The sequence below is a fragment of the Bombus pascuorum genome, chromosome 3 (genome assembly GCF_905332965.1).
Source record: "Bombus pascuorum chromosome 3, iyBomPasc1.1, whole genome shotgun sequence".
NCBI classification, from domain to species: domain Eukaryota; kingdom Metazoa; phylum Arthropoda; class Insecta; order Hymenoptera; family Apidae; genus Bombus; species Bombus pascuorum.
In genome coordinates, this window is record NC_083490.1 from 4,920,283 (window position 1) to 4,936,058 (window position 15,776).

Genomic DNA, 15,776 nt, shown 5'->3' on the forward strand with positions numbered 1-15,776 from the left:
GACATTTTTTTATAGTTTTATATAAGCGAAGAAACTATCGAGTTGATGACAAAAGAAAAAGAATTATTATCATTGTAAGAATACTGGAAGAAGTTTAGAATCTTTTGTGTAGTTATTTCGCGCGATTAAAGTTTCACGAAGAAAATTGTTGTGGGAAAGCTCGGCATGGGAGAATCGAAATTGCTCGATCTTGGAACGCGGCCGGAACACGTGCGTATTTACGCCAGAAGGGACGCCATTACAGTCGCCTATGAGAAGAAACGCGCGAGCACCCATTGTTTCAATAGCATTTTCTACCTGCCCTGACTAGCAATGTCCGAAATTTGTTTTTCAAATCGCGACCCTGGGATTTCCCGTCAACGATCGTTTCTATCGATCGCGAATACTTCACGGCATTCCCTAACACCTTTAAAATCTTCCAATCATACCTCTAAGTATACTTAATAATAATACTTGTAGTATTCCTAAGTATCTTTAGTAATAATACTTTTCAAAAATATTCATTAAGTTCGTTTCGATAAGCGTGGAAAGAAAAGACAGTAATATCAGAAAAGATCAGAAACATCGGCTTTAATTTGCTATCCTCGGAGAGAAAGTTTTCAGGAATTCAATTCTTTGATTTTATCCTACTAATAGTAAGCAAAGTAAAATATAGTTGGGTTTATTAAGAAACGTGTGTTGCAAGGTTTACGCGGAGAGAAAGTTTTCACGAATATAATTTTTTGACTTTAACCTACTACCGTAGAGCAGTAAGAAGAGTAAAACGCAGTTGGTCTTATTAAGAAACGTGTGTTGCAAGGTTTACTCACCGACTACGAAATCCAGATGACATTCTAGAGCACTAAACCCGACGATAACGAATCAGCTCCACGTGCAAACAGTTTAACAGTCACTTTACAACGAACATCCACCTCTCAAGCTTCGAGAAACGCGTTATTACACTAAACAATCCTTCACTGCTGCAAGAACTCGCGAATACCGAGCCGAGTATAGGCTCGTAAAACGGAAGAGGATCGCTCGGCACGCTCCCTCGGAACCAGCAATTTCTACGCCATCCTCGTTGAAACGTTCCACAGAATATTCTTCCTTCTTCTCAATTAGAACATGCAAAATAGAAACGTCGCCTATTAATTAAACAATATCGACGATTCCAATGGAAACTATCTAAACGGAGGCTGCACTGTCTTTCCTTGCACGAAAAATTTTCATGGTTCGCAATAGACTTTTTAATACCTGGCATTCGAGATCTAAGCCGACCTTCAGGTTCCTTGGGACTCGCTCGTAAGAAATCCCAGTATAGAGAACCAGAGACATGAAGGGACAAAGAGGAAGGGACAAAGAAGAGACGAAAGAAATGGAAGAAATATGAAACTTAGAGGAATTAGAGAAATTACTTAAACGAATATATATACTTCTAAATTCGAACCTCTCGATCCAAATGGTAGTTGCGGAGAAGCGAAACCAGTTGTGGTCGCGGAGGACACTAATGGTCGATAGGTAGGTTCGCCGGTTCGAGGAGCGACTGTTATCAGCGGGAGAGGAAAAGCTCGATAGTCCAGCCGTGGTGAACGACAGCGTAACATCGACTGCGTGTAGCGCACTCGACGTGTTTCCAGGTGTGCGCCAGTAGGCACAAGCCAGAGAGCACAGCGTGGCTGATGAAACGAGCGGGGAAACTAAAGTCCCATAGGATACGCGGTCGCTTCTATACACTGTGTACACCTAGATAGTTATGAAGGCAGGTGCCGGCAGTCAGGTGAACGTGGCGGAACACAGGAAGTGCCAGAGACAGAGAGGCATTACAAAACTATGGAATGGTGGGGAGGGGCAAAAGACGATAGAGGAAAGAAAGGAAAAGAGAAGAATAACGTGTGACTCGGCGAGTCGCGTGCCCCGTGCCGTCGCGATATTAATTTTCCTTCGTAAACTCGCTGTCTCGTAGCTTTCGTATCGAAGGGTTCTAGCAGTTTCGCCAGGTGTTTAAAAACATTCCACGAATTTCTTAACGCATTTACATCCTACACGCGTACGTAGACAAATCACCGACGTTCAATTTGCTCGCAGCAGACTCGCTGTACAAACATGCTGACCTTTTACTCGAGGAAGGCCCAGCTACGAATAATATAAAGCTTCGAAACACGTGTTCATCCGTTCGCCTGGTCGAAATTTGAAAAGGAAGATCCTTAACCCTCTGGTCCTTTCATTCGCACCATAAACGGACATAGAAGCAATGACGGTCATTCTAGGAATCGTCGAGTTCGCTCTGTGCTTGTTAACGACGAAACGAGCGACCAACATGACACGACGTTCGATGCGACTCGACAAATCCTTTCTCTCTTCGATTCGTTAGAACCATCGGTGATCGATGAAAACGGATATGGAGTCTTGTAAACGTTCCTACAAGCTGAACCCCGACGGCTGAAAAAGTGGAACGCGAAATTCCAATATGTCGTTGCGTTATCAATCCACCACCCTATCTGTTTGCCGCGACGAAACGTACACAACGACGAATAGGGCCGCGTTGTTATGCTACTTGCGACTCCATGGTGTACAGTGTACAGTGTACAGGAATAGCTTGCGAGACATAGCCCCACCTTCGCGTCCCACGTGCGTGTATGCGGCACACCATATTTCCCGCATGCAACAGTGTACGCAAGTGCAACACCATCCGACGAAGTCGTTGACTGGAAAACGAGCAGGGGACCTAGAAAGGGGCACGGGGAACAGCGGCGGCACGCTCTTCGTACGCTCGTTTATTCGCACTTTTACCCGGTTCGCTTAAGTGCGCCCGGTTTGTTTATCAGACGCTTCTTGTTTTCAGAACCAAGCCTCTGTTATCCTCCTGATACCGTGATACACTTTGCAAAGCTTCAAACTGCCAGACGTTCTATCCTGTTACGATTCTCTTCGCTCTCCCACATTCACATCTTGCTCTTGTTTTCGAAATATTCTAATTACACTGAACGTAGGTACAACGGCGAAATCTTTTATTCAGAAGATCATTTGTATCAGATCAGATCACTTTGTTAAGAAACTAATAGCAAAGCAATGCTTCTTTCGTAAAGAAAAAGATTGCTCGTTTTTCGGCGAAAGGAAATACCTGTGATGCTTGCTCCTATGTCTGAAAACACATTTTTTTTCTCCTAGGAAAAACCGTTAGACCCATTACCAGTGCTGATTGTTCATCGCCCCGAGCAAGGATTCAGTATGTGCAAGTCAGAGTTCCACTTTTTACGCCATAGAAAATCGCGTTACGGGCACAACTTTTCTGCAAAGTCTCTAATAGCCCATCGATGCAATTGGAATCCGTACAAACCGCGGTGTAATATCTGAATTTATTTGATCGCTATTGAAATCGATTAGTCATAGTACGTAAACAACATTGAATTTGCAATTTTTATAAAACTTTTGTTTAATTAGATATGCGATCACAACACGTTCACGTCATACTTTAATCGTTTAGAAACGAAAACGAAGAGATTAGTTATGGTACATAAGCAGGATTAAAGTTGCAGTTACGTTAGAAAATTCTTTTCTAAATTTCATGCGCAATCGTAAGTCGTTCGTATTATATTTCAATCGTTTAGGAAACGGCAAAGGAAAGACGAAAATTAAATTAAGGAAACATGAAACGTAAACGGATATACTAAGTTACGACTATTGAATGTAAACCTGTAATATTAAAGTTTTGATGTTTTCTTCTAATTTATAAACAAACTCGATTCATAGGGGATTAAATTATGCACGATCGAAGGATTTACTCGTGATCGTAATGTTATGTTTGAACCTCCGTGACTTCCTGTGCAACCCGCCTTTCCGGTACCCCCATCTGCCAGCCCACGCACTCTAAGGTTTCGTTCAAACATTTCCGTTCTTTTCCATTGGCCACTTCGAGTATGGCAATGTTCATTCTCCAGTCGGATTCAGATGGCAGTATAGTACAGTAATGCGAAATATTCGCAACACTGGTGGTAAGTTTTAAACAAATAAAAAATATATATCAAATATACGCAGTATATATAATTATTTCACTGGGGTTGTTTATGAAATTTCATATTGTTGTTAATATAATTCGAGAAATAGAATCTCGATAGAAGTACGCGTTACGTGGCTTTTGACACCTTCAAATTTTTCCATAAAGGCGTAAACATTTGCAGTTCAATTCTTGTATATGCAAATATTATAATTTAATATATTAATATATTTAATATACATAATATTAATTTTTCTCTTGGATCCAATGTCTTATATTTTACATCCGTTGTAATCTTTTTTATTACAAGTGTTGATTACGAGGGAAGTTATAGATATTGTTTGTAAAAAATGATCACGTCAATGTCCTAGATATGATCAGAGAAATGCTCGTTGTTCAAATTGAATGTTCGTATGTATTCTCATGGTGATTTACGAAGACCGTTTATTGCTACCTCCTACCGAGATTCTTCTTGCGGATGCAACGACCCTCAATGTTTCAGTTTCCTGGTCTGGAATGATCGACAATTTCTGCACCTTATGTGGTTCATCTTTACCTAAAGCATGGTCGTGTATTAACACTATACTCTCATTTACAGAGTTAGAATCCCGTGAATAACCAAAACTCGCTAATAACTGTTCTGGTAGATCTCTCAGCGTGGATCTTCTTTTTCCAAAAATCTGGCTTACTCTTGGAATAGGAATTGAAGAGGTTCTTCCTGAAATTATCCTCGGTAAATTGGCTTCTGATGTTTGAGAGCCTCTACTTACTAGAAATTGTAATAACGATAACCGAATAAAGTATATTTATCTATTTCGAATATTAAACAATTAATTATTATTATATTTTTAATATATTTAATATTGAATGTATTAATAATTATTGCATTTTTTTACCGAAGATAATGTCTGATGCATTCATGGTCGACAAATAGTCTTTGAAACTTTTCCATTTGTTGTTAGAATAATGTTTAAACTTTTTGAAATATTTCTTGGTCTTTGTATTGGGTTCGCATAATTTTTTTACTTTGGTTGTCAAGTCCTTGGACATTTCTCTTACAATTTCTAATCTCTGGCAGAGATCGATAGGATTTTGTTCCAGAAAATATCTTGTATTATCGTTCGTTTTTTCCATAATGAACTGATTACTCTTTGTGCCTTCCGATTCATAGGTCTTTACGCGAGGTACCAAACGACGCAACTTTCCGTGCAGTTTCTCAATTTCTTCCAGTTTTTCTAAAATTTCCTTCACATACTTTTCGGACATATTACGCCTCATAAAACATGTAGCATGTTTGAAATTTCCAAAAAGATATGTATTTATTGCATTTTTTAATTAAATACAGGAACAAATGAGCTACGTGCGAATCTCAATTTACTTCATGATAATGTCATAAGAGACCTGTAACCTATTTTCATATAAAAATATAACAAACATCCAATGTAACACAGAAGAAAAATTACTTTTTCATGTTACAAAATAGACTTTATAATTTTGGACGTTTTATTTCGAACGTATAATATGTCGTCATATAAAAATAGCAATAAACATGTCAGCGAACGCAGAACAAGCAACGCCAAATCGTTGTTATTGCAAGGCTCGAGATGGAGAAAATAGTCTAAATAAGATTGCAGAAATTGTAACTGTTGTAAATCTTAAAGTACAAAAATTGCGAGACGAGGTCAGTGCTCTTAAAAATGTCAGTCTTGATAAAGAAGAAAAGTTGTTTCAGAAAATTGGAACTGCTTGCAGACATTCTTCATGTTGCAGAAGTGAATTTGACATTTCCTCAAATAATGTAGGATATGATAAAGTTATTGATTCAGAAAATTCAAAGGTTTTTGCAAGTCTCATTAAAAATAATTCGATAAATGATTATATGACAGAATATACGAAAATCGATGATAGAACGTCTAACCGCGTAAAAGACTTAAATAATGTTTGTACGAACGAAAAATTGCAAGTAACAGATTGTAAGCCTGTTGTACGGAAGAGAAGAAAGAAGAAAATTTCTCACGGAGTTCAGTGTGACTTAAGAATGGAATGTAAAAGGAAACGAAACTTTTTAAATTGTTTCATAACAGAATCGCATACCGAGGTACATAATCTGAGATTGAATAAGAAAATGAAATTTTCATCCAAGAGTAATATTCACACAATTTCTGATGCTGATGTAGAAAGGCCGAAATTGAAAAATATGAAAAAACAGAAAAATGATCAAATTTTCCAATTAGGCACTTACGCACATGGCGAAGACAATGCAGTTCGAGGAAAGGGCAGTCAGATGAGCAAATTAATTAAAAATGAACCTAAAAAGGAAACATCGCAAGAAATCAAAATGATAGAAAACGAATTGACCGAATATAAAGCGGATCTACCAGAAGGTGCGAAAGGTGAACGTGAATCATTCAAACACTCGATGACAAGTCGAATGAGTGGTGGTGCAGAAATTCGTGGGAACTACCTAATTTCCGACTTCCATAACAAAATGCAAAAGATTAATTTATACAAGAACGTAAAATTTGATGCAATGAATGTAAAAAGAAGATTGGATGCCTGTATAAACGAATTGAATGGAATAATTGAAGACGTTTCTTTAATTTTACCGGATATGAATGTCTCGAAAAAATTGCAAAAGTGAAATATAAAAAATGTTCGAATAATGAAACAGAAGATTGTTCATTTTAATATCATTTTCAGATTAAGGCGTAATATTGATTGGTAGAAAAAAAGAAAATTGTATTTTTGTTATCTTTTTTGTATATTTTTACACATTACGGAAGCTTTTTTTCAAAAACATTCGATTATGAAATTTTTGAGTAGAATATTAGGGAATTTTGTTGCATTCATAGTGCAGGTGTAATTGCCCGTAGAGGATGTAACAGCTACTATGATCGTTAATAAAAGTGCATATGTTTTCATACGGTGCATTCAAATCAAACCAACGTAATCTCGGTGCACTTCAAGATGCATGAACGATTACTATTCACCGAGGCCTACGGGGGTGAGAAGGATAGGTTTTTCGTCAAATCAAAAGGTAACTGTATTCTGACATGATAAACATCACTGTTAGTTTACCTAACCTATCGTTCGTTTTGGTCTACAGACGAGCAATCGATAACCGAACTGTTATCAGACACAACTAGAACGAAGTCTTTTTATTCTGGTTTCATATCGATTGTAAAAGAGGTATTTTTACCTCAAGGATATCCCGACAGCGTTCACCCTGATTACACTTCTTATCAAATATGGGATACAGTTCAGGTTAGTTTGCATAGAAAGCTGCAAACGTTATTTATATTTTATGAGTGAAACTACTGTTCACGAACGAAATTATACCATTATCACAACTCTTTCATTTGTTATAGGCATTTGCAAGTACTATAATGGGTACACTTACGACACATTCTATTATGCAAGGGGTAGGTGTAGGTGAAGCAACAGCGACTCCGCTAGCAGCAGCTATAACATGGATATTAAAAGATGGGACAGGAATGATTGGTCGTATTGTGTTTGCATGGTGGAATGGGTAAATAAAATCATATATAGGAATACAATACTTCTAATTAATCTCTACAAAAGCAGCAATTATCTTTCATTCATTAGGACAGATTTAGATGGACAATGTAAAAAATGGAGGCTTTTTGCTGATATTCTTAATGATTTAGCAATGGGATTAGAATTATTCTTACCCTATTTTTCTTCCTATTCACTTGGAATATTGTGCATTTCAACAGCGATGAAATCGATTGTTGGTGTTGCTGGTGGGGCAACAAGGGCAGCGCTCACACAGCATCAGGTACAAAAGGTCTAAAATAGATTTGATTTTATTAGTTATAACACATTAATTTACATTACAGGCATTACAAAATAATTTAGCAGATGTATCGGCTAAAGACGGAAGTCAAGAAACATGTGTAAATTTAATAGCATCCTTTGTTGGTATTCTAATACTTTCAATTTTTCACAATGGACGGTAAATATTTAATTACATATATCTATCGCTTTCGTAATAAGCGAATTTAATTCTGTTAAAAAACGTGCTAACGATATTATCGATTTACCAATGGTATGCATAATCTGTATGTAGATACATAATGGAACTGTATCTTTTCCTCGTGATGATACATCTGTATGCAAATTACATGGCTGTAAAAGCATTATGCTTAAATTCTTTAAACGAAGATCGCTTAGCTTTAATAGTAAAAAGTTATATTTCGAATGAAGTCATTCCAAAACCCGAAGAAGTTAACAAAAAGGAATCAGTGTTATTATTCACAAAACCGAGTAAGGATGTTGTATTTTACTTTTAAACATTAAGTTACTACATGTTGTTGCTCTTTAATTATATCTTTGCAGCAATGAGCATATGTGGATTCAATATCAAAATAGGTGTTTCTCTCGCGGCTCTTATAAAAGAGGATATAATTTTAACAAGTGATACCGAACTTGCATTGAAGCTTTTCTTAGATAGAAAATACTTGATTTCTATTGATGTACAAAACAAAACTATTTTTATATGTCTTAAAAAAGACGCGCAGCCTTATGATGTCTTGGAAGCATATTTCCATGCTTGCCTTTGTGGCTTGTTTATTTGTATGTCTTTAAAAGTGCCACTTGTAAGTAAATCATATAAATGAATTTTAATGCTTATATTTTGAAGTATTACGTTTTTCCAGGATGTTTTCGTAAAGCCCGAAGTGAGCGATCTGTCGTATCCTTTAATGCGACTTTATGTACTTAATAAAAGGTACTCTAATACAAATAATCGGATACAATCATCGAAAGCCATAGAGAGCATTTACGCTACGAATTTATTGATCTCGGGCGAATACAAAGCCTTTATTAGTGACCTTGAAAGTAAAGGTAAATAATTCTATTATTATGTGATAGAAGTTTGGTATTCTTTTTATTCATATAAATATTGTTTTTTTTTTAAGGATGGATGACAGAAACAAACCTATTACCAGTAGCAGGTTGGAGATTTTTATAAAAAATCGTAAAATGGTAAAAAAGAAGTGCAAGGACATCGGAAATTAAAATATTGTTCCTTCCATATTATTTACCTCGATAAAATTTTATAATTGTTAATTATTTAAGTAATTTTATTTGCATATCTTGTATCTATCTGTTGGCAATGAGAAAATTATTTATAAATATTTTCTTACAAATTTTTATCACAGGTGATATATTATAGTAAAACTGATATGGAAACCAGTTTATTTCCAATAATTTATAAAAATATAACAAGCCTTTAACCTGTACAAATATTTCAATGAAGTTGAACTAAGACTCTTGTTCCTGTTTAGGGCCAGTCTGTGATAAATGTTTTACTATATCCACCCAGTCCCATCCTCGTGGCCTTTCTCCTTTTCCATCTGCTTTATTCCACTGTCTACGCTTCTGAGCTTTAGTTAAATGTTCCTTCTTTGGCTTTTTTGTTGTTTCTTCCAACTTTGCATAAGAAATTGGTTCTCTTTCATATATATCAAATAAATTTATAGTTTAATATAATTAATTCTTACCTGTTGATTTTCATCTGTTATCTTAAGCTGGTTGGTTTGTAAGTTTAAGTCAACTACAGAGTCTGGTTGTGCTGAGATCAACTCAGTATAATGTTCTTGTACATACTGAAATAACGTATAAGTCATAGCACTTCCTAGCCATTGATCCGCCTCTGCTTCCAAATGCTGCAGCACCTTGTCTTTTACTTCTTGCACACTGTATTCCAATCATTCACCTTTAATAAAAGCAACAGACTGCAAGAATAGTCAGTGAACAACATGGTTCCACTTACATGTGCTTATTATAAAATGTGTTCATGTTAATGGTAGGCCTCTCTGATGGATATGTCGTGCCCCAAGAAATTTCCAATAGAAATGATTTCATATCATTGTCCTCTCCATACTATATATAAAATCAATGTTATACAATATGTAAGGATTATAACTTAGAAGTCACAAAATTTGAATAAACACGATCTACTCATTATCGATACTGATTTATTTTAAAATTAGAAATTAGAATTATATTTTATAATTTAAGAGTACAATCGTGATTATATTTCACAATTTTTGGAAAGAGCAAACCTTGTATTGAAACGTGGTAGGTGTCAACTGTTTAAAAGCTGAATCTCCTTCATATATCGAAAGAAGTACTTCTCTTTCTTCTTCTTGAAGTTCGGCATCGCCCATCTCCTTACTCCAGTGTTTGATTTTAATACTCTAATTTTTTTGTTACGCGTACAGCTCATACGTTACTTTGAGGTTAGGAAAACCTATAGTAGACAGAGTCGCTATCACTAAATCGATTGTGCTGCCTTGATCACGTTATGCGCGCCACACCGCGTCACGCTGGTAAGTACTTATTCTCTTTTACCGTAGTACTTATTCTATTATTACCTTATGAGACTCTGCGTCCCATGTCCCGAAATATATAAAAAATTAGAGGTATCGATGCGCCCTCTGCAATCTAAAATGGTGTAAATTGAAATGGAATTGAGGCACTAAAGTTCGATAAACTGTATTTAAAAAGTTCATCATTTGTTATATTCGTAAAAGTTGGCAAACATATATTCGATTGTGTTGTTAGAACTTCTGACGGTCTATTGATAGCCGTAATGTATTCCGTAGATGGTAAGATATTTGTAGCGAAAATATTTCTTAGAATTTTTTCAAGAAATCGCTTAGGTGTTCCTATGTACAAAACATTGAATGCTTTTTGTGTTTATTTAGTTCTAAGGTTTCGACGTGGAAAATTTCGATTCATCACGCGGGGTTGGGAGAACCCGAATATTCCCGAACAAATTAGAAAGTATAGATGGATCTACGGTGAGGAGTGTTATTCGTTATCGAAGATCGTAGTATCAAGACATCCCCAAGACATCTTATTCACACGATCTTCACTCCTGCCTATAATCTTGGCAAAACCTAAAATGGCGTTACAGAAGGCTAAAGATGTAAGTCTATTCTTTATATTTTGTTCCAATAATAATTAATTTGAAAAATTAAAAATATTTACTTTTCCACTAAAATAATATCTAAAATAACGAACATTCAATTTTATAAAATTCTTATTATTATTAAAATTTTAATCTCATTCATTATCTGAAACTTCCTATATGAAAAGTACTATGTTTTTAAGAATAAATGATAATACTTCACATCCTATTACAGATTTCCTAGTTCCCTTTAACGATGGTTCTCTTTGATGACGGTCTCGATGTTGACTTTTTCTGGGTTATTACAGCATCGATGACAACGTTTTCTGAATCAGATCTGCATCTAATGGTGAGTCGCATGCATCTTTGTTTTCCTGTTCAAACTCGACCGCGTATTCGATACGGTGGTTATAGTCGAACTGCATGCAGTAAGGTCGACGGTTGGTACTGCAGGAAATCGCACTGTTATAGCACAGACAAGTCTCGAAACTTGAAATTGTGAATTAAAACTTATTACATAATATTATATTGTTACTAACAGTTACTATTAATAGTATAATGATATAATATTAATAAATTGTTAAACTTCTTACATTTTTCACAATACATGGTTTGAATCATAGATGAAGTATAAAACTGTTGTACCTGGTCAGTGGTTTGAATTAAACCATTTATAATCTTCTCCTATACTGAATCGGTAATATTGGGAACGATGTGTTGGGAAACTGAAATGTTAAAGAGGATTTAAAATGATAAAGGGATTGGACGATGTATCTATTACGTACCTCGTTCCTTAGATCAACGCTTAAAGATAAAATAAAGCGCGTACATTTTGCTCACTTTTAAGAACAAACTTTTTTGTACATTTCAATTTAATTACAAGTCTCGTTAAGATGTTTCACCGTTAAATTTAAAGATAGGAAGGATAAGAATCTTGGCAAAAAGGTTAAACGATTTTATCTCCCCACATACCAGGTGACGCCACATTTCCATTTTAACTTTACATTAAATCTAATCTATGGTATACATACATGAAACAAAACAGAATCGTTAACTTATTGAAATTTAGGGATTCTCCGCACTAAGTTTCTCCAAATTTTAATATAACTGAAACTCTATCGATAGCAAGCATTAGACTCGGTCCAATTCAGAAAAAGACAAAATGCAATTCAGCGACAGGCAGAGGAGGAGAGAAAGATACAGCAAATGAGATGTATTATTCAAGTAATTTCGAAGCTGTCATGCACACAAATACAGAGATTTCTCGCGGTATCAGCCGGATTGTGCAGCGGTTTGTTCAGTCGTATGCCACCGCAGCGCAGTAGGTAGCAGGATGTTATAGCACGTTCGAAAGAGAAATGAAGCGAAAAGGGGGTGGCGAAAAAGCGACGGAGAAAACTCGGCAGGAGGAAAAAAAAAACGTAGTACATATCAAGTGAGTAGCGAGCTATGGATTAATGCGAGTTTCCACTTGGGGAAGCCCAACCCCGCGTTTACACAAACATCAGTTCCTGACCCCATTCCATGTTTCGTTTAAATTTCTCTCATCGCGGAACGTTGTATCGAGGATCGAAGAATATGCCAGCTGTAACAACGCATCATCGGCTTCCTGTCAGACGAATTTTTCATCCTCGTTTTACGCGATGCGATACCGATGTTCGTCCCGTCTCGTTTCTTCCGAAACTTAAATGATATACTAGGAAGAACCGATATTGACGTATAAACACAAGTTTATTAATGCGTTTGTAGTAAGTTTTTTTAAATATTGGCAGTATTCTTTATATATTTCACATTTTGATTAATTTTTCTTCATATATCGACGCTCTGGAAGTTTAAAGTGTACTTTTTATATCGGAAAAGGTATTGTGAGGTAAATCTTGTTCATATTGTTGGAAACATCATGGTAAATTAGATTTAAAAGAATGGTGGCTCCAGTCATACTGACTAAACATAGTAAACGTATTGAACTATAAAACTATATGTCAATATATCACAAACTACTACTACTATACTACTCAAACAAATATCTCAATTAAAATTCTAACAATTAATAATAATAGTTCAATCTGTTTATGAAACAAATCGAGTGAAGGTGTTCCGAATTTATTTCCTGTTAAATTATGCTACATAGAATCAGGATCATAAAGAAAATTGCAAAATCTCGAGTAATTTCATCTGGATTACCGAGAACTCAGTGGGCGATAACAAGAGATGTACTTTCAGCTGTTCTTTGCGTAGATCGATGGTCGATCGGGCGAGACAAACGATCAGAAATCGGTGATCGTTTCGCAAACGCATGTTTGGGACACGTGGCGAACGTAAGTCACGCACACCCTCTCGCCATCCACCGCAAAGGAGGCTTCGTCGAATTCGTCGATGATTCCCTGAAATCCTCGGGATTATATTGCTCGTACGCACCTGTATTTCGCAGTAGACGCGTGTATGAGACGATGCTCTTCTACGAATTCGGCCTGCACGACATCCCTGCCTCAAATGTTCCGCCTGTCCATTATTCATCGCGGCCATTGCAACCGTGCACGCACGTTTCGTGCGCGAATTTTTCGTTCAACCCGGGTACCTGGGGCTTGTAGCCAACCCGACTCATCCCTTTGTCGGCTCGAGGAAAAGAGAAAATGCCTTGGTGAAAATGAAGTGTCGCTTCTTACAATAATGTTATAAAATACATTATATAAATGTGGTTGCTCCAGGTTTCGATGTGTCGTTTGTTTTTCCTTCTTTTCGGACGAAGTTTAGATGCGCTGGGAAACATCGTCGATTCTTTAGGTGGAACGTCCTTTTTAAAGATACGACGTGCTATGTTGATTTACACATTCGTGTTCAAAGGGAACCATGTCTGTTTATACTTACGATACTTAGGTTTATACTACACTTTATATATATTCTATTAATAATTCCTAATGCAACAAACAAGCGATCGAAATGACAATCGCTTCAAGAAATTTGTTAATCGATATTTCGTACGCGTATTTTATATTCAATTACGATTCTTCCTTTCATATTCTCCGATATTCTCAGTTCGTCACGACGAGGTATATCCTTCGATTTAACGATGCAACAGTAAAATACAAGTTTCCATCCGTACAAGTATCGTTTTATAAAGAGCGATTGAAGACCAAAGTGCAGCGTCGTAAATCTATACGATCTTCGATAAAAATGACAAATGACGAATACGAAGAGCGTAACGTTAATGTAAGAAACGTGAATAATTTGGATTATGAAAATCATTACGATACGTCGGAAAAGTCTCCAACTTCAAACGTAAGTTCTCATTCCGTTGAACATTAGCATCGTCTTATCCTACTATTAAGAGGATCTCCTTATACTTCCTTTATTGACTTCACGATATCGCAAATGCAGCGAGCAATTTCGACCAGGAACACTCGTACAACATCCGTAACGAGCTTTCTCACTCTCGGTGGATAAAGACAATAATAATCGCGAAAAGAAAAAGGTAAGGGTGGCGCCGTGGTGTCGCGAGTGCATCGATCACAAAGAATCGCCTAAGTACCAGTGATTCAGAACACCGGCCTGCCTCCCTCGGCTTGTAAGTGCCTGTACGTGGCCGGCCCTCTCTCTAGTTCGAGCACGAGAAGCCTCATGAAACATGGATCGAGAGTCGCCCTGTGAAGAAGCTGCGGGAAAGAAGCCGACCGCCTGCCGTGTGCTTGCCGATCATCGCCGATAGTGATGGGACCAATACCCTCGCGCGCCATACCGACCAAAATCTCTTCATTTCAAGAGTTAGTTTTCAGAAGTTGAAGTCACACGTAGATCGTTTGGCATCGATGTTCAGGCTGGAACGGTACTCCGACAAGACATTTATATATATATATAAATTATATGTATTTATATGTTTTTTTAACTTTTGTATTTTTCTCCTTAGGAAAGTCCTTCAATATTTCGTTGAACTAATCTGCATGTGTTTGCTATCGTAGAGTACGATATTTTAAGCAACGTTAATAGGAAGAAAATTTCCATACGAAGTTAGGAGAGAGAGTTCAGAAGATATATGTCGCAGAGAAGGAAATTACTTTCTGGTATTTCTATAATAGTAGAGAAACAGAGAGAAGAATAGCTGAAGCGTAGTGCTGTGTGTAACGATTGTTGTTGTGTACGAAGCCGGCTGAAGGTACATGTTAGATGCAATTCTACAGGAAACTTTGGAAATCCGAAAACACGAAGATGGAAACCGGTGAATTTTTCTAGATATAGACACACAGAAAGCTAGAGCGAAGTTTGGAAAGATATAAAAATAGGAGTTTGAAAATCCCAAAAATGGAAATTTCAAAATAGAGAAATATAATCGCAAAATAATAGAGGAACGAAGATATTAAAAATTTAAAGGTATAAACGCAGACTCGAGAAGAGATGATTTGACAAAGATTATGACGGTGAATGATCCATGATCGGTCCCATCACTAATCACCGATGTGACTACGCGGTTACTTCTCCTTGAGCGGTCGCGCAAGAAGAGCTTCCTGGCGCTGTTGATTCACGGAAATTAGTGCCACCGCGGTGCGTGCACTGAACATTACTCCGTAGCTCGATATGCATTATGTAAAACCGTCGACTACCGCGTCGTAATTGTATCGTTTTGATAAGTAAGCTAGCACGCTAAAGCTGCTTTTCTTCCTCATCTTCGACTTTTCCGACTTCTCTGACTCCTCTGTGTTTCTTGCGTTCATCCCTTCTTCTATGTCTGTCCACTCGATTCCATGTAGAACTTAATTTCGATCGATGGAAACGTTCGACAAAATTTTCTTTTAAATTCGCGTGGTTTAAAATTCGACAGACGACCGTGAGAACTATGCGGGTCTATTTAATTTTGCGATATTTAGCTGA

The 15,776-nt window shown here is 36.8% G+C and overlaps 4 protein-coding genes across 11 annotated transcripts in view; 1 reads left to right on the forward strand and 3 right to left on the reverse strand.

Moving 5' to 3' along the window:
• Window positions 1-7,777, reverse strand: part of LOC132905305 (TNF receptor-associated factor 4) — a 40,007-nt gene extending 32,230 nt beyond the window's left edge. For 2 of the 7 annotated variants that reach the window (XM_060956469.1, XM_060956465.1), the window contains exons 1-2: window positions 1,427-2,506; window positions 810-1,089 (exon numbers count right to left, since the gene is read on the reverse strand). The gene's annotated coding sequence lies outside the window, so the exon portion shown is untranslated. Of the gene's footprint in view, window positions 1-809; window positions 1,093-1,426; window positions 2,507-7,665 lie in introns of those variants that run through there. The other 5 variants (XM_060956470.1, XM_060956467.1, XM_060956468.1 and 2 more) reach the window with 4 other exon arrangements.
• LOC132905309 (uncharacterized) lies at window positions 4,280-6,793 on the reverse strand. Its single transcript, XM_060956476.1, has 2 exons — window positions 4,870-6,793; window positions 4,280-4,691 (listed from the first exon to the last, which is right to left on the reverse strand). The coding sequence occupies exons 1-2, from the start codon at window positions 5,249-5,251 to the stop codon at window positions 4,405-4,407; spliced, it is 669 nt and encodes a 222-aa protein (XP_060812459.1). The 5' UTR covers window positions 5,252-6,793; the 3' UTR covers window positions 4,280-4,404.
• On the forward strand, window positions 6,869-9,241 carry LOC132905304 (RUS family member 1). Its single transcript, XM_060956463.1, has 9 exons — window positions 6,869-7,010; window positions 7,080-7,237; window positions 7,342-7,502; window positions 7,580-7,772; window positions 7,834-7,949; window positions 8,064-8,260; window positions 8,333-8,592; window positions 8,653-8,839; window positions 8,914-9,241. The coding sequence occupies exons 1-9, from the start codon at window positions 6,941-6,943 to the stop codon at window positions 8,964-8,966; spliced, it is 1,395 nt and encodes a 464-aa protein (XP_060812446.1). The 5' UTR covers window positions 6,869-6,940; the 3' UTR covers window positions 8,967-9,241.
• On the reverse strand, window positions 7,520-10,418 carry LOC132905311 (RWD domain-containing protein 4). 2 transcript variants are annotated; one of them, XM_060956477.1, is made up of 5 exons: window positions 10,063-10,418; window positions 9,771-9,880; window positions 9,499-9,694; window positions 9,233-9,427; window positions 7,520-7,783 (listed from the first exon to the last, which is right to left on the reverse strand). In XM_060956477.1, exons 1-4 carry the CDS (start codon window positions 10,165-10,167, stop codon window positions 9,260-9,262), a joined length of 579 nt encoding a protein of 192 aa, XP_060812460.1. In that variant the 5' UTR covers window positions 10,168-10,418; the 3' UTR covers window positions 7,520-7,783; window positions 9,233-9,259. The 2 variants fall into 2 exon arrangements, with proteins under 2 accessions (XP_060812460.1, XP_060812461.1); XM_060956478.1 differs by lacking the exon at window positions 7,520-7,783 and adding an exon at window positions 8,864-9,101.
• Window positions 10,419-15,776: the final 5,358 nt, after the last annotated feature.